The sequence below is a fragment of the Montipora foliosa genome, chromosome 12, assembly GCF_036669935.1.
Source record: "Montipora foliosa isolate CH-2021 chromosome 12, ASM3666993v2, whole genome shotgun sequence".
In the NCBI taxonomy this organism is placed as follows: domain Eukaryota; kingdom Metazoa; phylum Cnidaria; class Anthozoa; order Scleractinia; family Acroporidae; genus Montipora; species Montipora foliosa.
The window spans coordinates 36,520,417-36,544,329 of NC_090880.1; the positions used below are offsets into that span (position 1 = coordinate 36,520,417).

Consider the following 23,913-nt stretch of genomic DNA (forward strand, 5'->3'; position numbering starts at 1 on the left):
ATATTATGTCCAGTGTATAGAGATAGTCACCATCACATTACCCATACTTATTTAAGTGCAAATTGTGTAAATTGTGAATAACAAAAAGAAGATCAGGGGACATCAATCTACCTTATAATTTAATATTAAAGAACCAAGAAAAAATGCCTGGGGGTCTCCATGAACAGATGTGGATGCATCAATTAATAATGGATGTTCATTCATCATGAGAAATGTATGCCAAAGAACATGAGCCTTGGATAAAGCCAAGCTTTGTTCATGAATTGAAAAGAAAAGGAATCACACCCAGGAATCCCCTTGCAGCATGCACCTTGGGTGCTAGTGGACCTGTCTATTCCCTAATTCTGCCGCCTTCTTGGATTCTTCTTCAAAACCCGGTTGATGGGGAGATGAGATTAGAGATCTTAATCACTGTACAAGTGACAGAGAATTTCGTATAATGTATGTGATATGGTGTGTGAAATTCATACCTGATCTACATGGCCAAAGAAATTAAATGGCCTTTTTGGTCCAGGGTCAGGATTCAAATCGATTCCATTGAAAGCGTATGAGCCATACTTGGTACGATAAACATATTGGTATGGCTTGGATCCTTTATAACCTTCTGGACCAGTAGATGAGTAATCTCTAAAATAATAATTTTCGAATTTATCAATACATCATCAGACCAACAGCCTACAGCAACACAGTTTGGAGTAAACTGAACACCTCATAAAATGCTGGTAAACCTGTAACATTATTTTTTAAATACTGACAATAATAATTTATTGTTATAGCATAAATGGCCAAATGTCACAATTCCGATAAAATAATTATATATTACATTATGGTCAGCCCAGGATGAAGTTCCCCCAGAACAATGATACATGTATATACCAGGTACCATGTAGCAATGGTAACAAACATTTTAAATATATGAGAACATTAAAACTGTTTTTGTAATCACAGTAGTTTTCTCATATACTCACTTGAAAAAATTTTCATTGCTTGTTAATGATGGAACATCAAATGCATCTGTTGCATGCAAAGAAAGACATTCAAGATCAGATCACACAAAGTGATAAAGATGAAAACACATTACATTGTTTTATTGATATCACACAAAACTGGTAACCAATAAATAATTTGTACAAAAAAGACCAATGCAAAAAAAAAAAAAAAGGACGGTTTTGGTTGCCCAATGCAGTGTCGTGGGGATTCCCTTAAAGGACTTAAAACGAAACCTTTTCTTGCAAAACTGTAAGCACAAGGCTTTGATTTTAAATAGTAGTTTAACAGTTGATGTTTTTCAAGGTTTATCAGTTACCCCTTTTTTAAAAATGCGCTTTGCGGAGTGGAGGAATATGTGAAAAGTGGATGCGATCAAATGGTGATAGATCCTGATCCGGACGAAATTTATACCAAAAGAAAAAGGTGATACTTCGGTCACCACGTTTACTAGGCGCCATATTGTTTCAGCGGCTTCATGGGATCGGGGGCACACTTAAAGAGGCTAGGTCACGCAATTTCAGGCAATTTCAGCACTGATTGAATTGTCATAGAATTACTAAAATATCAAAATAACTGTTCAAAACTATAGAAGAACTCTAACAAAACACAGGGAAGCCAAGAAAGGACATGGATGGACAAAACTGGAGAAGATTGAAATGGATTGAATTTGGGTAAATTTGAAAAACGTCGGCCCACATTTTTTCAAATTTATATCAGTCTATATCAAAATTTCATTTACAAAGCTGGAAAATCATTCTCAGTTGTTATGTGGCCGTGATCTTGCAAATGAGAGACTCTTGCAACAAAATTAAACAAAATTACCTAAAATAGCGTGACCTAGCCCCTTTAAACACCATATGCTTTTTGCACCCGCCCATCATTTATGCATTCATTCTGTAAGTCATTATAATCAATATTCAAGTCCATGTTGTATGTATCATTTTATTAACAGATAGCAATCCTATATGCACATGTATGCGTTGCAGGTCAAATTGTACCTCTCGTTAATCTTTACTTGTTTCAATTTCAACCTTTGTTAAAAGCTTTTTAACCTTGGTTGAAACAAATTGACCTGAAAGTACAATTTAACCTGCAACATACATGTATGTATGACAACCAATCTTAATTAATTAATTAATGAGTATTTTTACCATGATTTCCTCTTAGATCCAACCACTTAGTTTTCTCCTCAACTTTGCTCTCCTTTAGAACATTGTAATAAACTTCCCACTCTTCTTTGTATTGCATTGAACCAATTTTGTAAGCATCTTTGGCATCAGTCAAGTCTCCTAAAAGGGTTATTAACAAAAATTAATTAAGTTACAATAACTCAGAGAACTGAAAGATAAATTATTATTACTCTGGAAAGATGAACACTGGAGCTCGTGAATAGTAGGGAGCTTTATTAAAGGGGATATAAACATAGCCCATTGACTCCTGAACTGTTCTCCATTGACGAGTAAAGTTGTTTTGCATTAGACAGAGTAAAATAATCTACTTTGTCTCGCTCCTAGGAGTCAAATGGTTATTGACCCCTCACTTTTGAGCCACCTAAGAAAACAAAACAACCAGAAGTGAGCTGTCTTGTTGATACTACCACAATCATGTATAATATTGCTAAGTTTCTTTTCACTATAAAAAGACTATTAGCAAAAAGATCTGGGGAGATTCAACTCTAGATGCTTATAAGAGGGGAGAATGGTTGATAAACAGAAGGCTCATTTCAAAATTAATAATGAAAAAAAAAAAATTGAGCATTACTATGTGGAATGAGTTTGGAAATGTCTTGCTGAGCACCAATGGCAACCTGAAGTGTCAGAAGGGGGTTTTTTTAGCTGAATATTTGCTAGGAAGGTATCCCCAAGTGGCCATGTAATGTTCTGTTTATGATTTAGATAATGATAAAATGCTCAGATTTAAACAACTTGTTTTACTCATTTTCAAAATGATGAAAAAGTGGTCACCAACTGCTAAAACACGAATGTTGACAATGTGTAACATGAAACAAGATATGAAAGTTATGAAAAACAAATCATGATACTGTTAAATTGCGCATAAAAATGTTATTGTAGTAGGGAAGAATTATATTAAAACACAAACATATCTTACAATGAAGGGGAAGCTCTGTTTTATTGCTTATCGTGCTTGTTACCATGACCACTCCTATATTTTCACATGTTAAAGATAAAAATATGTTCACTGCGCGCTGTGAAGACATGATTTTTTCACAAGAAGGAAAATCCTAGTATTTCATCAGTATCTACATTGTATATTATCCTATGTAGTTTTTAGCCTCTAATATATCAAACAGGTATTTCTGAGAATCTTAAATTTTCATGGCCTTAAAAAAACTTTCATTTACTGGATTATGAATGAATCTTACAAGAGAGACTCTACATAGAAATGTGGATTGATCTGAAAAATGACCTATAATCTTACAAGTTCTTATTACCGGTATAATTATCATTGGCTCACAGTATTGTAGCAAAGATAACAAGATATTGATGAATTAATTTTTGTCTTGTTGCAAAGACAAATTAAAGGACATTTGCGAGGAAGCTTTATTGAGATGAAAGTTCATGTAGATGGAAATGCATTAAATGAGCATATATGGTAATTTTTTCTTGGGAGGGAGGGGTGGGGGGAAAGGGGAACCTCATTAATAATAACTCTTGATCAAGAAAAACAAAGAACCACAAAATCTCTTGATGTCAGCAGGAGCTTTGAAAACATAAAGAGGCCCTTTAAAGGGCTCTTGTATCATCTTGTACATGTATGTCTTTGTGTGATTTTCACAATTCTGCGGAATTCATCTTCAAGGGCCAACGGCCAAACTGTGTTTTGGCTTCCAACATTTAAACTTCCCACGACAAAATGACAAAATCAATTGATACATGACACAATCCACCAATCCGGTATCTTTGGTTCCCACGGTAAATTCATACATTTGAACTTGATGCCAATGGAAAGTCATGGGAATCTGTACAAATCTCTTTACTGAAGAGTTTCTAAAAAGATATCATAATGGTGTTCGACCTGCGAACTTAAAAAAAATTCCAGTTCAGTTTCCGGAGATGGAGTCAATATTCCTGGTTACGTTCGGAATTTTGATTAACGGAAGCCAAAATGCAGTTTGGTGCTTAGCGCTTGAAGGTAAGATTCCACAGAATGATGAAAACCACTGTAACCCTAAGGGGTTTTCCATTGGCGAGTAAAATCAATTGAAGTTAGACAGTAACATCTTTCAGTGGACATATTAGGAGGGAAAGCGTCAGGGAAGGTAACTGCTTTCCAGTAGTGTGTTAAGTGACAGTGTCTTGGTTATCCAGACCAATAAATCAGTTTAAATTATTGGATGACTGATTCTCAAAAAAAAAATATATATAATTATACATTTGCAGTGTTACACAGAAAACGTATTCAAATGGTTATCCGTCAGGCCAGCTTAAGCGTTAGCCATCTGTAAGCCACATGTTAGCGTCTGTTCAAGGATTCTTTGAAAACCATCAGCATGGTTAGTCAATATTTTGATCCGTTAGAGCCGTAGAAGTATCTGTTAGAACATTCTGGGAATCCGTTCGCCCATTCTCCTACCTTTAGACCTGTTGACTCCAACTTTTGATATGCCTTTTATGTTGATGGATGACTGAGATTATTCTTCCAGCAATTATTGATGACAAAAAAATATATAGTAACAACACTATCCGACGTTTCGGAGTCAGACTTGACCCCATTATCAAGGTTAAACTGTACTGGAAAAATTCGCAATTTAAATACAACGGGCGTTAGGTCAAAACAAAGACATGCATAGATGGAAATTAAACGATAGTATCGTTTAACGATAGTATCGTTTAATTTCCATCTATGCATGTCTTTGTTTTGACCTAACGCCCGTTGTATTTAAATTGCGAATTTTTCCAGTACAGTTTAACCTTGATAATGGGGTCAAGTCTGACTCCGAAACGTCGGATAGTGTTGTTACTTTTTATTCTTAATACGTTTTCTAAATCGATCCTTCTTAAAAAATATATATATATATATATATTTCTGCTTTTAATCAGGTACCCATAGCTCCTTGGGGATCCAAGACAATCATAAATGGGGAAATATTTGAAATGAATAATCCTTTTGAGATGGATAAACCATCATTTTAGCAGACTCATTCATTTTTGTAATTCAGACAAACAAAGGTACGGTGCATTTCTTTGTTACCTGTTGCCAGAACTGTAATGGGCTGAATGACATCAATGTTTTCGTGACAGAACTGTTGGAGGTCATAAGCTCGTTGATGCTCCCGGTATTTGCTAATGTGAATGTCAGATATCTACAATATCAATTAAGCACACAAAATATGTCATAGTCTCAATTTAACTTCCTTTAAAAGTATTTTTAAATAATCTACTTTTTGAATTATTTTTTTTAAACTCCCTAAAAATATCAAATGGAAAAACTTGACAATAGATCCACATCACTCAATACCCAAACAAAAGATTTTGCCCATCTCACCTCTCATTCAGTGTGAGGCAAGACTGGCAAAGATATAGCAAAGACAAAGCCTTTATTCCCCAAGGACTCCAACTTAATAGTAATAATAAAATCAATCTAAGCTGGAAATATATAAAAAAGCATTGTTTTAAGGCAAAGAGACCGGTCCGGAAATGGAATCGTTTGCCCCACCATTGAAATGCCTACCTGTAAGAACCAAAATAAATTCTCCATCTTGCCGTTTGGAAATGGAGCAGTGTTCGTTCTTTTATGTGACTTCAGTGGCTGACCATGTCCTGTGTAATAGTCTAGCAACACGGCAATAAGCCACGACGACGCTAAGATAACTAAAATCAGAATGAATGAGAGGCAGCATCTCATAGCGACCGCCATTTTACTAGTGTAGTTAAACTTGAAGCCTCGCTTGGACGTCAGGTTGGTTTCCGGTTAAGCAAGAATGACGAAAAGAGCGCTGGGAGACAGGAAATACAGGTTGACGTGCTCGATGACCTTCTTTGCTCTTTCGAATCATTTATATTCAAAGAATATCATTTTCATATTGAGAAATAAAAAGGTTATGAAACAATTCTCGAAATCCGCTGGGATGGACGGACGTGAGCTGTTGTGAAAAACTCTTATGTCTGACATTTCTATGTAAACTCAAGGCTGAAATCAAATTCACTCTTGGTTATCTATAGAAGATCTGCCACCAAGTTTCCTTGAAGGAACACAAATTGCACAAAGGTAGTGAAACAAGTGTCTGACAATGTAGTAATAAAATACTAAAACCGACCATCGGCGGTATTTCGGGATTCTTTGCCGGCTGCACCATGACAAGGCACGACAAGGCGCTGACAAGGCAGTGAGGGAGAGAAATTTCGGTCCTTAAACAATGAGTGACAAATCCCATTGTGATAGCCTACAGCTCGTTGCTACTCAACTGTAGTTTATAATGTGGCCGATATCAGTGTATTTGACTGTTAGAGTGACTTTCGTATGACCTTGAAAAAGTGTTCGCAATTTGTTTCACGGACCAATGTAAAGTAAAAGTAAAGTAAAATCCTTTATTTAAAAACACGATTAGCGTTTAAGCACTACATGCTTTGAGGGGTCATGCTTGTTTGGCAAGATTAAAACAAAGCTTCTCCTTATTCCCGCCAAGGTCCTCAAACTTGAGATCAGGATTAAATTACTTAGCTTAATATAAACCGAGAAAATGTAAGTAAAAAACAGAAGTTGCAAAACTTGTGAAACTTGTTTTTGATGCAAAAACGTCATCATGACTTAGGTACCCCTTGGGGACCTACTTATGTAATGTAATTGAGCGTCAGTTTCCGGAGTAGTTTTTCATCACTCACAAAACGCAAACCGTCCTCTCTTGGCAGAAAAAAATAATTTTGCTCCAAGATAAATTCAGTTTGACCATAAATTGATAATTCAGCAAAAGATCTTAAGAAAAGTATCCGAATCCCGTGCTAGTTTTAGTCGTCCGTTCCCGTTTTAGACATTTCTAGTCGATAGAGTGACGGAGGTTTGTAAGTGAGAAGTTACCTAGTTTAGTGAGGTCAACGAGTCAATATTAGCTAGAACAAGAGAAGGCAGCCAGCGTCAGCTTAATGTTGCATTTTTAATCTTCTTCTTGTTTTTAGTCAGTGGTTGCGCCACGGTATTGTTAAATAAGAACTAAGTAACGAGGAAATAGACAGTTTTTCTCTCCTTCCCACCTCAGTCCTGCATCTTTCTCGCTCGCCCCGCGAACCGAGGTATCGTGCAAAATTGAGTGTGCAAAATTGAGGTAAACAAGGGGATAGAATTTCTTGGCCCAGGATACCGTTTATAAGCACGTAGTTGTCAAAACATCACCTGACTTTCTCGTGATCTGTAAGTGTATATGTATTGTGCGACGTAGACAAATCTCCGGTATTCTTCCTCCAAGCGATCAGCATCCTACTGCAGCTGTAATTAAAGAGGAAAATGTTTGCTGTTCTGGTATCCTTACTCCTTGTGGTGCTGGTGAATGTTGAAGGGCTTAAACCATGCGGTAAATATATCTTTGTTTACTTAGTTTTCAGTTTCCGATTTTCAGCAGGATAGACACAACAAACGTGGACTGTGTAACCATAAGAAAATAGCAAAGACCATCATGAACGAAACCTCTGATTTATTTAAAATACATTTGTAATGTTTAAGCCAAAGAAAAATATTTGGCTTTACTTGGATGGCCACAATTATATACGCTATCTCAAAAAGCACTTACAGGTAAGCAAACTTGGGAGGAAAGGATGATGTGCGAAATAAATAATTAGAGAAACAAAATCATTACAAAGAAAATTCATCTTATCACATTTTAAATGTAAAATGTGAACTTGCACGTCACATACGCCTCCAGCTTCGCACGGCGATTAGGAACCAGTTTTAAGTTAAGATCTTGATCTTCTTATAAAGTGTCTAGATAGCCTTTAAAAACGTCTTTATACGGCTCGACTTTTTCATCCGGGCCTGAAGAAAAAACAGTAGCGAAAAACGGTTATATAAGGAATTACCGGTCTCGAAAGTGAAATGATATGGTATCGATCAAATACGTCAAAATGGCAAATCTAGCAAAATCGTTTCGTTTCTTCAGGAAAGCTTTTTTTCAGTGGGATAGATGAAAATGCTCCTTGCCTAGGTAATGAAGCAATGAGTGGTTTACCTACTGATGGGGAAATTAAAATCCCAGCACAAAATAAACTAAATTAAAGGAAAAAGCAACAATTGCTATTGCGTAATAAGACATTTGAGCTATAGAGCGGTTTTCAATTGAGTGTCGAAAGTAATTAGCGAATTGCTTTGGTTTTGCATTACTTCACTCAGTGATTGGTTCAAATTTTCCGCACCACTTTTTCAACCAATGAGAAGTGAAACCAAAACCAATCGTGGCTCGCGCGTGCACATTTTCTCGCGCTTTGTGTCGGCTACGTGTTATTACTTCGAGTTTTGATTGGTTTACTGGATTGTCTCCGTCCTTTTTGATTGGCCAAAGTAATTACTTTGGCTTTGGTTTTGCTCTAGCTACGCGCTACATTACTTATTTCTAACAGACAAAAGAACAGGTCTGCTGAACCTGCCACCACTGTTCCTAAGAAAGATATCATTCTTGTCTTGTCTTTTTTGGGCTTTCAAAATGAAGCTCTTACTCGACGTGTTAAATCTTGTATTAGTAAGTTTTATGGCTGTGTCAATCTTAGGGTTATTTTTCAAAACACTTGCAGGGTTATGTCTTTTTTTCCCTACAAAGATCGTTTCAGTCGTTCTCAAAGATCAAAAATAGTATACAAAGCTAGTTGTTGGGACTGTGATTCCTTCTACGTCGGCAAAACAAAAAGAAGATTGCATGACAGGAAGTCCGAGCATTTCAAAGCTCTTACACAAGTCGGCCACGCCTCTGCTGTTGCAGACCATACAATTTCTACCGGTCATAACATCAAATGGGACCATTTTGAGATCCTCGCAACTGGAAAGTCCGACTTGCAGTGTAAAATTAAAGAAACGCTATTAATCAGTGACTTAAAACCCTCTCTGAATGAAAACATTGGTAGTGAGAAGCTTTTTCTTTACTAATTTCTTCCGGAAGAATCGACCACCGAAAGTTACGATTTTGTTATCACACTTTTTAACTAGTCACCAGTTCCTCGCTCTAGTTTTTTAAAATTCTGTGTAACAGTTTTAACCGTCACTTCTGATGATGTATGCTGCAACATACGAAACGTCAAAGGTAAAATGAAAATGTTTGTAACCGCTGTTTGTTTTCTTTTCCTGTTGAAATTGAAATGGCCAAAGGACAAAAGTATTTATTTCTAATGCAAATGCTGATTGATGGGCCATTTCCGAGTTCGTGTCTGCCTCCTCTTCAAAGCGAGTCTAAGTGCGAAGTTTTTGTGATGGTAATTAGTTCTACTTTGCATATGCTAGGGGGAGGAGTAGTATTAAGCACTGCGTAGTCGCGTAGCCACTTCTTTCCTTACTAACATATTCTAGGAGGAGGGGTGGTATTCAGCAGTTACCCCATTTTTTCAAAGACTTCACGAGGTAAATCTTACATTTACTTGACATTGACTGCGATTTTCTTAATTCTGCGGAATCTCGCCTTCAAGGGTTAAGCGCCAAACAGCGTTTTGGCTTCCATCAATCAAATTCCGGAACGTAACCGAGAAGATGGACTCCGCCTCTAGCCTGCGTAGCTGGCGGTATAAATTAACCAGCGGTGAAGCCGCGCGTAGAATGGGGAGGGGCGTTGTGACGCCTCTCGCGCCGACAATACCACCCGCTGGGCAGGTTACTTGGAGTTTTTTTTGCTTAGTACACAGCTTTTTAGACTTAAGAGTTCTGTCGGAAACCGGATATTAGCGACTATGGAATGTAGTGAATGTGTATTGTAAATTTGATTAACATGTGAATGATTTTGACCGGTATGAAATAACAAGCAAAAAGGATTTGTACGACTTAATATTGAACGAGATTATGACTACGCGTGTACGAGTTTTTTTTTTGATAAAGAACGTATACAGTCCTCTTGAGGGGAGTGGAATATTTTATACAAGTTCTTCAGTGAAAAGATTCGTACATATTCCATCGCTTTCCATGGGCGTCGAGTTCAAACGTACGAATGTACCGGCCGTGGGAACCAAAGGTGCTGATTGGTAGGTTTAGGTCATGCATCAATAGACCATTTCCGAGTTCATGTCTGCCTCCTCTTCAAAGCGAGTCCAAGTGCAAACTTTTTGTCATGGTAATTAGTTCCACCCTACATATGAATGAAAACTAATTTTCATAAGAAAAACTTCGCACTTAGACTCTCTTTAAAGAGGAGGCAGACACGAACTCGGAAATGGCCTATTGATTTCGTTTGATTGATGGAAGACAAAACGCAGTTTGGCCATTGGAGCTTGAAGATGAGATTCCGCAGTAAAATATTTTTGAAGAGGCGTGAGGGTGCGTTCCGTCTTAGGGAATCCGGATTTAAATCTTAAACCCTGGAGCTTCGGATTTCGAATCTAACACAAAACCTGAAACGGATTTTGTCGCAGATTTGGAAAACTAATTGGAAAACCATGTCAGAAATGATGTTTTTCTATTAAATTTAACGCTCTTTGAACAGGCACATCTTTGCTCGTGCAAGTGACGGTGGTTGTAAACCGTGATACAGCAACTGATTCAAAGATAGAAATTAATTCGTTGACTTTCATAAAATTTAAGTTTGAAAGGTGTTCTCAAAAATTCACAACTGCCCCACACATTTTAATCCTTCCCGCGAATTCGCGGCCGAGTTAGTAGTTACATTGGAACCAAAAAAAATCCGCAAATTAATTGCTTCTGTGGTTCCATTGCGATATACTGTGCCCAAATTTGTGTATTTGTTGGTTAGTGAGAATCCTGACAATTCGTTCATTCTCATCTTTCAATTTCCGAAGTTTATTTAATTTACTTGTTGTAACTCACCGACAGCTACAACTAATCTCACAAAAATAGTTTCCCACATAGCCTACTCCTGATTACAAATAAGAATGAAGCAGAAGAATACAATGTTAATCGGTTTAACATTCATTACCAGTAAGCACGTGTCCTCTCAGGGGACTATTTTTCTTGCTTCCCTTTGGATCACCGACTTTCTCATTTCCCGAGTCCATCGCGCAGACAAGGTAACCTCTGAACTGGATTGTAACTTCAGCTTCAGTTATTAAAGGGCTCGGGTAAACTTCCACATATCAGGTTTCTCATGACAATAAAATAACTTACATACATTGATCCGTTTCGCGCAATCACTCGTTTGTATTCACTGTGTTTATTTGGGCTTTTATTAATTAACATTATTCGTATTCAATATATTTGTCTTCCATTAAGTGTTTCATCTTGCCGGCCTCAAGACACAGTAAAAAGTTCACCTCTTGAATCAATAGGGAAGATATCTGTTTACAAACATTGCTTTTTTTATTCAAATGTGCCAACCACAGGAACAAAAGGCCCTTTGTTTCGACAGCCAATGAGGCGCTGCTTGGCACATTAATGACAATAGGTGACGTCAACGATATCTCCCCTATAGCCTCATCTACACAATTATCAAAGCTGATCGGCTTGCTTATATGTCGGCCCGCATTTTGCTAGAACATTTCAGAATGTACAACTGAGATCTTCGTTGATGTAAAGAAATTAATGATCTAAGCAATCCTTGCTTTACTGCCGTTATATTTTGATAGCAAACAACTACTACTGCTTACTATGGCGCCACGTATGTTACAATGTTTACATTTATCTTTTCACAGGTTTTGACCTCCGTGGGTCGATTAATTTAATCCGTGGTTGACACATGCGAAAAAAGATAAAAAATGAACGTGCCTTGTGCCTCATCACCGCTAGGTTTTATTTCACGACACCCAACTTAAGTCTTGTTTGCGACTTGTTCGCGATGCAAACCCAGGGATTTGATTACTGCACCACTTCGTAAACACTTATGACGTAATGACCACACGCGACCTCAACGAAAAACGTTTTCAAAATGGCCGCAAAAAGATCGTGGAAAAAAATCCTATTTAATTCACTTTTGCTTATGAAGTCAAACTTTTGTCAAAAAGCGAGTATTTGTACTAAGGGCTAATCAAATCGACGTTAAACATGTTTAGGTTTTCTGTCTCCGGGACATCTTTAGGCAAGTTATTCCATTCATTAACTACACTTACGAAGGAAAAATATTTAAAGCTATTTAGCTTTGCAGGCATAGGTTTCAGTTTATAACAATGGTTAGCTCTGTTATAAGGGTCGAAAATTATGAGCAAAAATAAAAAACCCAAAGGGGTTAGCCCTAGGCTTGCAAAATAATCTTCGCTGATACAGAGTTGGCGAATTAAGGAACTTCCAAGTGTTCTTCATACGACATATCTCGGCCAATACTTCCAAGGGCATACTTAAATGCTCTGGGTTGCACTTTCTCTAAGTTAGTAGAGTCCCTTTTAAGGTGTGGGCACCACAATGGAGAGCAATACTCGAGTATTGGGCTTTTGTACAATTTTGAGAACAACTCAGAGTTTTGAGGGCCTATTGTTTGCCTTCAAGAGAAAATAAAGTGGAAGACAGGGGATGCCCCATACATGCCCTTTCCCGTACGTAAAGCCCTGGTCAAACTATCGAACAAAGTTGGATTAAACACTCCAACTTTGCGCCATACACTCAACATTGTTCGACGGTTTGGCCGCCCATGTTGTAAGATGTTCGTCCAACATTTTTTGTTCGATCAAGTGTGATCAAACATTACGCCCAACAATTCTACTCGACGCAAAAAAGTTGCAGTGGTTTGCCCCTCTTCCAAAAAAGTTGTGTCCTGCTTGTAACGACCAGCGGTAGTATTTGTAAGGATATGCACATTGCGCTCTTTCTGGAAGCCATGATGGATTAAAGTGTTAGTGTTCACTTTGTATCTGTGTTTTATCCGGGGTTTTATCTGCTTACATCGACCTAAAATAACGAGATTATAACACTGCTAGCCAATCACAAATCGCTATGTTATTTTCAAGCCTAGGCTTTTAGCACCATTTTCAACAAAGATCGCGGACGAGGACCAACAGCCTGTCAGCTGGACTTATCGGTTCACCACCCATTTTGTTGCTCTGTTTGAAAATGTCTGAATCTCTGCAAATTGACCAGGCTCATTGTCATCATCTCCTAAAACGCGGTGTATCAAGAGAGTATGAAGGTAAGAGAGGTAATCCCTCATATTGGCCCTATTCCCATCGTAATCCTTCTTAAGTTATTTTTAGATCTCCTGCGAGATCCCGTATTCCCACGAGGGTTAACTGATAGCCAATCACATGTCCCCATTTTTGACAGCTGAGCGAATTCCCACGCAATGATTCGCGTTCTTTCGCGAAAATGGGGACATACGATTGGCTATCAGTTAACTCTCGTGGGAATACCGGATCTCGCAGGAGATCTAAAAATAACTTAAGAGGGATTACGATGGGAATAGGGCCAATATGAGGGATTACGTCTCTTACCTTCATACTCTCTTGGGTGTATCTTGTAGTGATAACTGTCACCTGAACTGTACAACGACAGATACATACCCTTTTCCACTCGTTCTGGTAAACGTTACCTGTTTTTCCTCGTTTGAATCCTTCCTCAAACAGCTCCAGTAGCACAAACGCTACGAGCCGTTTTCGTTTCAGTGTTAGCGCCATATTTATATAAATTTAGGGCAAACTTGAACTTGAATGTTTCATCAAGCAATGTTGGATAGTGTTTTGCCACTACCTCAACATTTACATCCAACGGTGTTCCATGTGGAATCCAACTTTGAGCGATAGTTTGGCCAGGGCTTAATATTTCTCAAGTTCTTTTTAGATCGACTCCCACGCTACGTAGATCCTATTAAAGGTGATTATGCAACAGCCAAGAATGTGGCAGGAATGTGTTCTGCGTGAATAGCCCAAGCTCAGAGACACACGTCCTTCGCGAAGTGACACGAACCAAAATCGCTGCTCGACTGCAACTCTGTTTGCAAAACAACAGTTTTAACAGAATCGCCCTTACTGGCTTGTTTTGGGCTTGTTTTAAAGCAATGTTCCAGTGTTTCCAGTGAATACGAAAGTTATAGCGAAGAAGAGGAAATACAAACGGAAAGCGAGCTAGAGAGTGCTGCGTGGTGACCTTCTCTGAGATCAATCTGCCAAGAACAAAATGTTTATTTAGATTTTAATTTAGGCTCGTTTTTGATTAATATTCCTCTGTGAAAAATTACATTTCTCACCTTCACAGAGAACTGCCCCCCTGGACTAAGGTTTTCCCTTCTCTTTTTCGAGTTAGATGTAACCAAGGTGTCCAGCGATTTTCTTTCGCCAGGTGAAGGTCGATTGATATTGTAAAATTCTCGGTGATTCACTCTCAAACTCATTTCGCATTCATCGCAACGGCGTCCGCCATGAGTTGTGCATCGTTGTCATGTCATGCGAAGCCTTCACGAAATATCCACGCAACGCGCGATGTAACTTTATCCGCGCGGAATGAAACTTTCTGAAAATTAGCTTTGGTCACACTACAGACTTTTACCTGGGTAAAACCGATTTACCTAGGGCAAATTATTTGAAAATTTCCGGACGTAAATTCATCTCGGGTTTCATTTTACCTACAATAGCTCAAAAATTCTGGGAAGGTCACACTACTGAAACACCACTGAAATAGACTCCCAAGGTTGTCACGCAAGGGCGTTTCAGTGGCTGTGCTTTCATCGCCGGCTAGCTGAACCCCTTGTGGATAATTGTGAGTAAATGAAAAGGTGTTGTGATCTTCGACGGCCTGGTTTATAGGATCAATTGTTGGAGGCAAATCAAAGGTCGACTGGCTTGCGTGCATCGCGCGTGGATTGTTAAAGAGATATATATTCATTATAAAAATGTTCGTTGATCTTCATCACTTTGAGAATAGAGAGAGCGTCCAATTCTGCAATAAAAAAAATTCTTGGTTAAGTAAAAACCAATATCAACAATTCTAAACGGCGACGAGAAATTGAATTTCAAATCTCAAAAGATACTTACAACTGAGCTAAAATGATCTTCGAAGATGACACGTGCCCCCAAAATTTCTTTCACAACGTGAGCTATGTCCGGTGCTGTCATCAAGACCATCTCCGATGAGCAAAAGGGCATGTACGGGGATGACCTCTCTTCCTACTTTATTTTCTCTTGTCGCCTTATAAATCCAATCACACTGTTTGCCTTGTTTGCACATTTGTTGGCTTGCAGGCTCCATGACAGATTTGATGTGATATAAATACGAAGATCCTTTACGTTTGACACAACTTTGAAATGGTTTCCACACAGATATTGAGGCTCTGAAATATCATTCTTTTGGGAAATATTCATTATTTCACATTTGTCGGTGTTAAACCGCAGTTTGCAATAGGCCATTTTCGAATTCATGTCTGCCTCCTCTTCAAAGCGAGTCTAAGAGCGAGGTTTTTGATATGGTAATTAGTTCTACTTTGCATATGAATGAAATGTAATTTGCATAAGAAACATTTCGCATATAGACCCGCTTTGATGAGGAGGCAGACATGAACTCGCAAATGGCCTATTATTGCTCCAACACTGCAATCGGGTAAAACTCCTTAATAAGTTTTTAGCCAATCGGAGTACCCCATTTTGGTTCCGAAAATTCAACACAAAACTTTCACAGTACCTTTTATCATTAGCGTCCAGAGGATTAAAACGAATTTGGACACCCAATAGTTCAGCGAAAAGAGCATCCATTTCAGTAATGTCTGCACTCAAGGCTTGAACCTTGAGTAGTTCGTAGTCTTTGAAAAGTCCACCGCAATCTAAAACCGGCTCTTGTACCTCTCTTAACCTCAGCCATTCGGCGAAAATGTTCACAGCCCAATTATTTTTGTATTTACTTGAAACTGGAAAGGCCTCTTTACCATTTCTTGGGATGATTTTGGCAGTCGAAAACGACATGATTCATGTCAAAAACGAATACTTCGTGTTTCATCAGGGGTTTGAAACACCTCGAAACGATAAAAGCACTCCGCCTACGACGTCGTGCTTTCATCTGTTTCTCGGTGGTTGGAACCCCTGATGAAACACTCGCACTCGTTTTGACATATTACTTCAACATCGTCCTTAGTATCCCACAGTACTCTGAATACTTTCATGTCATCTGCAAAGAGTTCGATTTGCGATGAAACGCTTTTTTAAAATATCATTGACAAAAATGGGACCCAACACCGTTTCCTGGTTGGAAGCCAAGACGTCTTTTAACAGATCGATAACAGCGAGTTGCCCTGCCGGGACATATTCATTTTGGACTTCTGTACATAGTTATTTTCCGTTGTAATCCGGGCTGTCATTGCAAGTGCCTTCAGGGCGAACCCACAAGGATGTCTTCAGTGGTCCCAGAAATGCAGTTTCCTTTCGTGAGATTCCAGGAAATTAGATAGGGGTCAAGAAAGGGAACTTAGGACCATTTATTGTGATAGTAATTCAACGTTTCCGGAACTGTTAATAAGGGCAAAATTATCCACTTTATATAATAGAAGGTTACAGGACATTGCAATTTTAATGTATAAGGTTAAAAACGGCTTATGTCCGGATTACATTTTTAGGTTGTTTATTACTAGAAGCAATCAGTACAATTTAAGAAATAAGGATTTTATAATTCCTAGAGTTAACACCACAGGTTATAGTAAGCATTCGGTCAGATACTTAGGACCTGTACTCTGGTCTAAGATCGACAGGAAATTCAGAGAACTTAAAAAGGTAGATCAATTTAAAAGAGTGATCAGGTAATTGTATTAACTGTACTCTTTGTAATTCTTAAAATTGTAATTATTTTTAGGTTTGTGGGTGGGATTATAGAGTGAACTATATAGGGAATATAAGGGTACTATTTCTTTTTTAACATTGTAGTTAGGTGTCCTTACTTAGTGAGAAACTGCTATTTTACCTGACACTTTAATAAAGTTATTATTATTATTATTATTATTATTATTATTGGAGAAAGAAAGAAAACTAAACTAATATCGCGTAAATGAAATGCCAACAGATCGACTATTCCGTTTGCCGGTAACCAAAATAAAGCGACGTGACTTCTTGTTAGTTTGAAAGATTTATTAGACGTGACTGTCTTGTGGTTCGTGGTTCTTCAGCCCATAAGGCCATGGCTCTCTGAAATGCCCAATTCCCACAAAAAATAAATAATAATAAAAGAAAAGAAACAGTAAAAACGGGCGTGAAACGGTAAACACCTAGACGAAACATCCGGCCTCAAGCGAAAAGCCTGCACAAAGTCGTGTTTATTTAGGCTTCAAACCAACAACAGTGATACAGTGAGAAACATCAAAAGAAAAACAACAACAAACAAAGAAAAGAAAAAACACCCTCCAGTGCTCTTCGTGTTTAAAGTAGACTTTAAAGGACTCATTTTTGCAAACATATATTTTCAGACGCCCCCGAAGTGTGGAACGCTCGCTCAATGACGGTAAGTCTTTGAACATTAACCCTTTCACCCCCGTGGGGTTCCCCATTGACGAGTAAAATCGTCTGGCGTTAGACAGAGTAAAATCTATAAGTGGCACTCTTGGGAGTGAAAGGGTTCACTCATACTTTACGGCGCTGTTACACTGTGAAATGTTTCGTGCAACTTGTCTCGCAATATTTTGGGGACATTGTGGCGGGACAAGTTGCTCGAAACTTTTCACGGTGTAACATACCCTGCAACGGCCAAAATCGTTGCGACACAAGTTGCACGAAAAGTAGAACTTTCGGCAACGGCTCTTGCAACTTGTCTCGCAACGATTTTCAGGATTTTGGCCGTTGCAGGGTATGTTACACTGTGAAATGTTTCGTCTACATCTACATCTACATTTCTACATTTATTAATTGACAACGCTTTCGCATCAAGCCAATATATATAAATTAAATAAATTACAATATCGAAAAAACACTTGCAAATTATATATCGAGGGACAATTCTCAGTCAACCTTAAAACTACACCTAACCTCAATTGTTTGTGTTCAGGAGATTTTCTCTACCTTTGGTGAACACATCTTTTAGTTTTAATTTAACGGGCTAAAATTTAACAGGTACAAAAGTTAGTGTTTGGGGTTAGGTGCATTTTAAACTGGACAATTCTATTTGGGGATAATAAATTTAAATTAAATTAGGAGATCTAATTTTTAGTCTACTATTTAACAGAATACTGTATACCCTTTTTATGATAAGAATCTTTTTTGTGAGATTGTCCAGGCTGAGATCAACCAACACTACGAAAATAAATGCAGCCAGAATGAGAGTCAGTCAAAAAAGTCTTTATTTTGCTCATTAATTAATGCTTTTCTGGGTAGTGCAAATAAAGGTAAAAGAAATGCAAAACTGTAGTTTAACACTACAATTAGCTCAAATACCGTACTTAGGCCAGGGGCTTTTTCTACATTAACAAACGGTAGGTTTCTCATTGCATGATATATTGAAGAACATCTCTCATCTCAGTTTGTAGTCGATTATATACCACACAACTTTAAGAACATTGTTCAGAACGTTTCCTAGCTCAAGTCGCATAAAAGACCCTCAGCCTCCAAATGAGACTTTCTTACAAGAATGATTGTGTTTCAATAGCTGCTAAAGAAACTGTTGCCAAACAAGGTTGAGGTGCCCAGACCATTAGTCCATTATGTAGCCTGACCGGCTAAGCCATTCAAATGCAGAAAAGTAAAGTAAAGTAAAGTAAAGTAAAGTAGACCTTATTTAACGTCGATAACTCGTAACAGTAATTAAACTGACAAACCTGAGGTCGACGGTGCGCTCATTTTACTCCCCCCTCTCCATCAGTGCTCCGTTTTACGGGTATTTAAAGCTACTAGCTACACGGAAAGGAAAGGAGTCGAAACAAGGATGCGAGATCCGGGAATCGAACTCAGGACCTCTTGCACCAAGGCCGCGCACTAACCGACTGTGCCATCCTTGCACAAAAGCGTATGAACAACGATATAGACAACTGAAGCATATAGAAATCTGTGTCATCTCTCCTGTATGTTCCCCTTACCGTAAATTGTTAACTTTTATAATATAGACTCCGCGTATAGATTGGAATAACAAAAATATTTGAAATTGTTAACCTTACGGTATTTCGATTGTCCTTATAGATTGATCCCTCCAAGAACTACACAGTTTTTTCGAAACTGTCTTACGATGCTATAGACGAACGACTTAGCATGGATGAAATGGTTTATCTACAAGCGCAAAAGGAGAGGATGTTCTACAAGTTCATCTTTCTATACAAGGAGCAGGTATATCACTGAGTTTACTAAAAGGTGGTCATTTTACCAGCTTAATTCTTGCTTCCAAAGACTATCACTGCAAGTCATTTGTTACATAAGACAAGTCATTTACATGAAACAGTATGTGATTGATTCCCTACACAAATCTCAATTCAGTATTTTCTTGAATTTTAAGTTATTTCGTAGGTTAGGATCATTTGTTAGCTTGTCGACCTCTTCCTCGAAAACATCGCAAAGACGATTTGTCGGGGCATCCATTGTTTTGGCTTTTTCCGGAAGTTGCATGATCCTATTTTTACGAGAGCTCCTAACACGTTTACAAGCACTCCACATTTTAGAACAGAGGCGCTAATTCCATTTGAATAGAAAAACCGAGGACGATTTCCTGCTAAAATGAAAAGGACAATTTCCCTCAATCAAACAGAAGGGGACAAGCATGTTCCTTTTGCTCAGAGTCGCTTTTCTTTCTTTCTTTAAGGTACTAACAAACAAACATTTTCACAGCCAAAAAATCCCCCCTTAATTCATGAAGGAGGAACGAGAAAAGACGAATACCTCTGAAGCAAGAGAAAATAAAGTAGGAAGAGAGGGCATCCCCCATACATGCCCTTTTCCATGGGTAATATGTCTCAAGTTATTTTTAGAAAGTTTCATTCCGCGCGGATAAAGTTACATCGCGCGTTGAGTGGATATTTAATGGAGGCTTCGCATGACATGAACGATGCACAAATCATAGCAGACGCCATCGCGATGAATGCGAACTGAGTGTGAAGGTGAATCACCGAGAATTTTAGAATATCAATCGGACTTCACCTGGGAAACTGGGAAACGAAAATCGCTGGACACCTTAGTCACATCTAACTCGAAAAAGACTAGGGAAAACCTCAGTCCAAGCGGGGCAGTTCTCTGTGAAGGTGAGAAATATAATTTTTCGCAGAGGAATCGAAAACGAGCCTGAATTAAAATCTCAATTAGAAAACGTTTTGTTCTTGGCAGATTGATCTCAAAGAAGGTCACCACGCAGCACTCTCTAGCTCGCTTTCCGTTTGTATTTTTTCTTCTTCGCTACAACTTTCGTATTCACTGGAAGCACTGGAACATTGCTTTGAAACAAGCCAGTAAGGGCGATTCTGTTTAAATAGACGAGTTCACGCTCTTGATTGCATCATGGGTAATCAGGGCAACATGGCGGGAAGTTCAAAGTTTGTATGGAAATTCAAAGCAAAATCTACTGTGCATGATTCCACTTTAAAGACTTTCGCCGTCGTAAACTAAGCAAATAAGTTCATGTTCACAACTGAGATGAACTAGACTTGGTATCCGTTCTATGGAATTCCTAAATATTGCTTTTTTTGTCCCTATACATTCTCTGTAATTTTATGCCTTTGGAATTACAGGAAATGTATAGCAGAAAACTCTCTTTGATAAAATAATTTCTACAATAGCCATTCTCTCCAAATTTATTCTGCCGCACCTTTGAGCGCATATCTTCTGTTTTAGAAAATAAAAAACCCAAAAATTGCGTATCATGAATACTTTTCGTCGTTTTGAACTTCCTTACAAACCTTTGAATTTCTCTCCATCTTGCCCTGATTACCCACGATGCACTCAAGAGCGTGAACTCGTCTATTGTTGTTTTGCAATAACTTGAGAAATATTACGTATGGGAAAGGGCATGTATGGGGGGTGCCATCTCTTCCACTTTGTTTTCTCTTGCTCTGTAGGTATTCCTTTCCCGTTCACCAACAGTTTCCAGCGGAAACGTCTATTCAATTTGATTTACCACTGGAACAACCGGGTTTGCAATACAAAAGGAAAGCGCCGTTCCTTACCCAGACCGATAGTCCGATCATTTAGCCGGACGGACTAACTCTGCTGACACACTAGTTAAAACAGAGCCAAGCGACAAAGACCTGATCGGATAACCATTAAAGGCCTGCACATGTTGTAACCAATTGTAAGATTTAAACTCTTGTCATATAAAAAATCTTCTGGAGGAAGGAGCACGTCATCCCAAGAATTCTCATGTAATGAAAAAGTGCATTCAGTTTGTCCAGTAAACAACTAGGCTACAGGCGCCAAAGCAATGGTGAGAGAAATAACAAAACCGGCTAAGTTCGCAACGAGGTAAACCTTTAATACGGTTTCGAAAATCGTTGAACAACATAGAGAGAGAACTGGCTTCGTTTCATCTCAGAAACAGTCAATTCATATTGCCACCTATTTCAATTAATGCTTCCTCAGGTATTGTACCAGCTTCGGATGGAAAATATGACTGAAAAATGCATCAAGAACGATCTGACTGAACCATTTAAGAAAATTCAGGTACCTAAAAATGCAACTTCTATGGGAGATCTAACTATCGGCTCAAATGCTGAACCAGGACTTGGTGTCAATATTGCTGTCTTTGCGGGAAAGACGCCTGAAGGAGGTGAGAATTTTTTAGCCTTTCGATGAAAGAGAGACGTCAAAAATTAGAACTAATTAACTTCATTCTAAGGGCTAGAAAGGGGGTGCAGTGTTCTTAAGTGGGTTTGTGAAAGGGGTACTATTTTCCAATGGAAGGTATACGAAAGGGGTATCTTTTCTGCCAAAAATGGTATATAAAAGGGTAAGGGGTCGGACCTCGGGGCGGAGCCTCCCCGTATTAATTTTCTTTTAGTACCCCCCCCCCCCCCGGGTCTCCAAACTATCGTTATTGATAAGATCAAAAAGGTAAAGATGTTCAGCCCACACGCAGCCCAGACTGTCCTTCCGATTTTACAAGGATTTGTATAGGAAACATAAAAATACGGAAAACATCGGCTAATCTTAACTTAAAGCAAAGAATGTGAATAAAGTAAACTTACTTTTTCTTTATCTCGTGTCGTTCTGTCTATTTGAGACAAATAGTTGGGCTGGTTTGAGATAATCTGAGTACCTTTGGCCATCATTTAATTAAGGTACTGAGATGTTCACAAACCAGCCCAAATCGCCTGAAATAGACAAAAGGACTCAAGATAAGGCAAAAGTAAGTTTTACTTATTTATTTTCTTTGATTTATGAAGGTTAGCCTCTTTTTTTAGTTATTTCATGTTTCCCATACAAGTCCTTATAAAGTCGGAAGGAATGTAAACAAAGCACTCGAATCCTGAATCTGGGCTGCCCTACTAGCCTTACTGATGTGGAGCTCGTTTGTCAAATGAACCTAATTTAAATTGCGTAAGCTCCCAAAAATCTTCAGCAGTTTAGCATCCCTGCACCTGGTAATGGGGTGGTTATTGGTTTGACTCCTGCCAAGATCACCTCGAATTTTGTCTGACGTCTCTCTGCTTATAGAAGAAAAATTCATCATTTTAAGAGTGACTCTTGCTAAAATGGTGATTTGTCGATCTCTCATGCGGATCCTTACTATTTGACGGTGACCGAGAAAGGCTGTGTTCCAGTTAGTGAGGGTATCTTGTCAAAAAAGTATGGGTACATGCATACCAGGTACGCTGTAATGGAATAAATTATTTTCTTGGGGACTCAAATGAGACCATGCTAAAAAAACGACAAAGTACGTGAGTCGGCGAGAGTTAACGGCAGCCACGGTCTTCAAAAAAAAAATAAAAATAAATAAACAAAGAACATGACAACAACGATATATCCAAAAAGAAATTAAAGATAAAAGCAAAAATAAAGTTTAAAAAATCAAAAAACACCAAAATTCAAACAAAAAAGTAGCTAAAGTAATAACTATCTAATAACAACTGTGATGAAATGATATATGAAATATGAAATGGATCATATATGAACTGCGGATATGAAATCAAGTGAAGCTATGATCCTCGCAGTTCAATGATGAACGCAATTTTTGCAATTGCTTAGAGCAGCCTGAAAAATGCAGGACTTCAACTGTCTCCCTAATCGCCGTCATTAACGACGCAGCTCAACAAGGTAGAACCGAGGGCATAAAGTATGGCGCCTCTGGCTGCCGCTATACGGTCCATATATGACCTTGGAGCACAGCTTACAACCAGCTGGAATCGGCTGTATGCTGGTTTTTGCTGAGGGAGGAAAACCGGAGAACCCGGAGAAAAACCGTCGTTGCAAACTCAACCCACTCATGGCGTCAAACCTGGGCAAAATTGGTGGGAGGCGAGTGCTCTCACCACTGCGCCAGCCAACCCTGCAGTAGATGACAACTGTCGTGCAATGTACACTCACCTCTTAGAAACAACCAGCCTTATCTTTCTTTTTCGTTTCCTTTCTTTTAGTTTCTTTGACGTGGAGCTTGGGGTGGATCCTAACGTCTTCGTGCCGCCTGAAAGTTGCGGATAGACGAAATTCGATGAAAGAGAGATGCGCACTGATACAAGAAGTTATTAGGGTCATTTTCGGGCTTTGATTATCCCAGATATAAACCAATTTTTTCTGTCGAGTAATTGAAACTGATAAATAAATAAATAAATAAATGATGCAACAACATGAACTGTTTTGCCGACATGTCAATGATGCAAAATGAACGACTGCTACGCTTCGAAGTACATTCCTTTTCTGTACTCCACAAAAAAAAAAAAAAAAAGCAGCAAAAAAACAAAACAAAAACAAAACAACAACAACAACAACAACAACAAAGACCTAAAGTGACCGAAGGTAATATTTTGATCTCATT

At 38.4% G+C, this 23,913-nt stretch overlaps 2 protein-coding genes across 3 annotated transcripts in view; one reads left to right on the forward strand and one right to left on the reverse strand.

The window, feature by feature from the left end:
• LOC137979324 (transmembrane protein 62-like) overlaps positions 1-5,891 on the reverse strand; it is a 20,194-nt gene extending 14,303 nt beyond the window's left edge. The window contains exons 1-5 of the mRNA XM_068826561.1: positions 5,683-5,891; positions 5,203-5,314; positions 2,142-2,279; positions 969-1,014; positions 471-627 (exon numbers count right to left, since the gene is read on the reverse strand). Of these exons, the coding sequence (XP_068682662.1) occupies positions 471-627; positions 969-1,014; positions 2,142-2,279; positions 5,203-5,314; positions 5,683-5,868 (639 nt within the window). The 5' untranslated portion in view covers positions 5,869-5,891. The remainder of the gene's footprint in view (positions 1-470; positions 628-968; positions 1,015-2,141; positions 2,280-5,202; positions 5,315-5,682) is intronic.
• A 1,454-nt stretch (positions 5,892-7,345) lies between these two features.
• On the forward strand, positions 7,346-23,730 carry LOC137978488 (mammalian ependymin-related protein 1-like). Of its 2 annotated transcripts, XM_068825439.1 has the most exons (6): positions 7,371-7,516; positions 17,444-17,478; positions 19,143-19,286; positions 21,522-21,707; positions 22,660-22,748; positions 23,516-23,730. In XM_068825439.1, exons 1-6 carry the CDS (start codon positions 7,450-7,452, stop codon positions 23,577-23,579), a joined length of 585 nt encoding a protein of 194 aa, XP_068681540.1. In that variant the 5' UTR covers positions 7,371-7,449; the 3' UTR covers positions 23,580-23,730. The 2 variants fall into 2 exon arrangements, with proteins under 2 accessions (XP_068681541.1, XP_068681540.1); XM_068825440.1 differs by lacking the exon at positions 22,660-22,748 and having other exon boundaries at positions 7,346-7,516; positions 21,522-21,708.
• Positions 23,731-23,913: the final 183 nt, after the last annotated feature.

What these genes read in the sequence shown, in the direction of transcription:
- LOC137978488 (XM_068825439.1), top strand. Translation starts at nt 7,450, where the DNA reads ATGTTTGCTGTTCTGGTATCCTTACTCCTTGTGGTGCTGGTGAATGTT. An exon ending in TCTTTCTATACAAGGAGCAG is followed by an intron (nt 19,287 to 21,521) that starts GTATATCACTGA and finishes ATGCTTCCTCAG; the next exon opens with GTATTGTACCAGCTTCGGAT. An exon ending in TATGGGTACATGCATACCAG is followed by an intron (nt 22,749 to 23,515) that starts GTACGCTGTAAT and finishes CCTTTCTTTTAG; the next exon opens with TTTCTTTGACGTGGAGCTTG.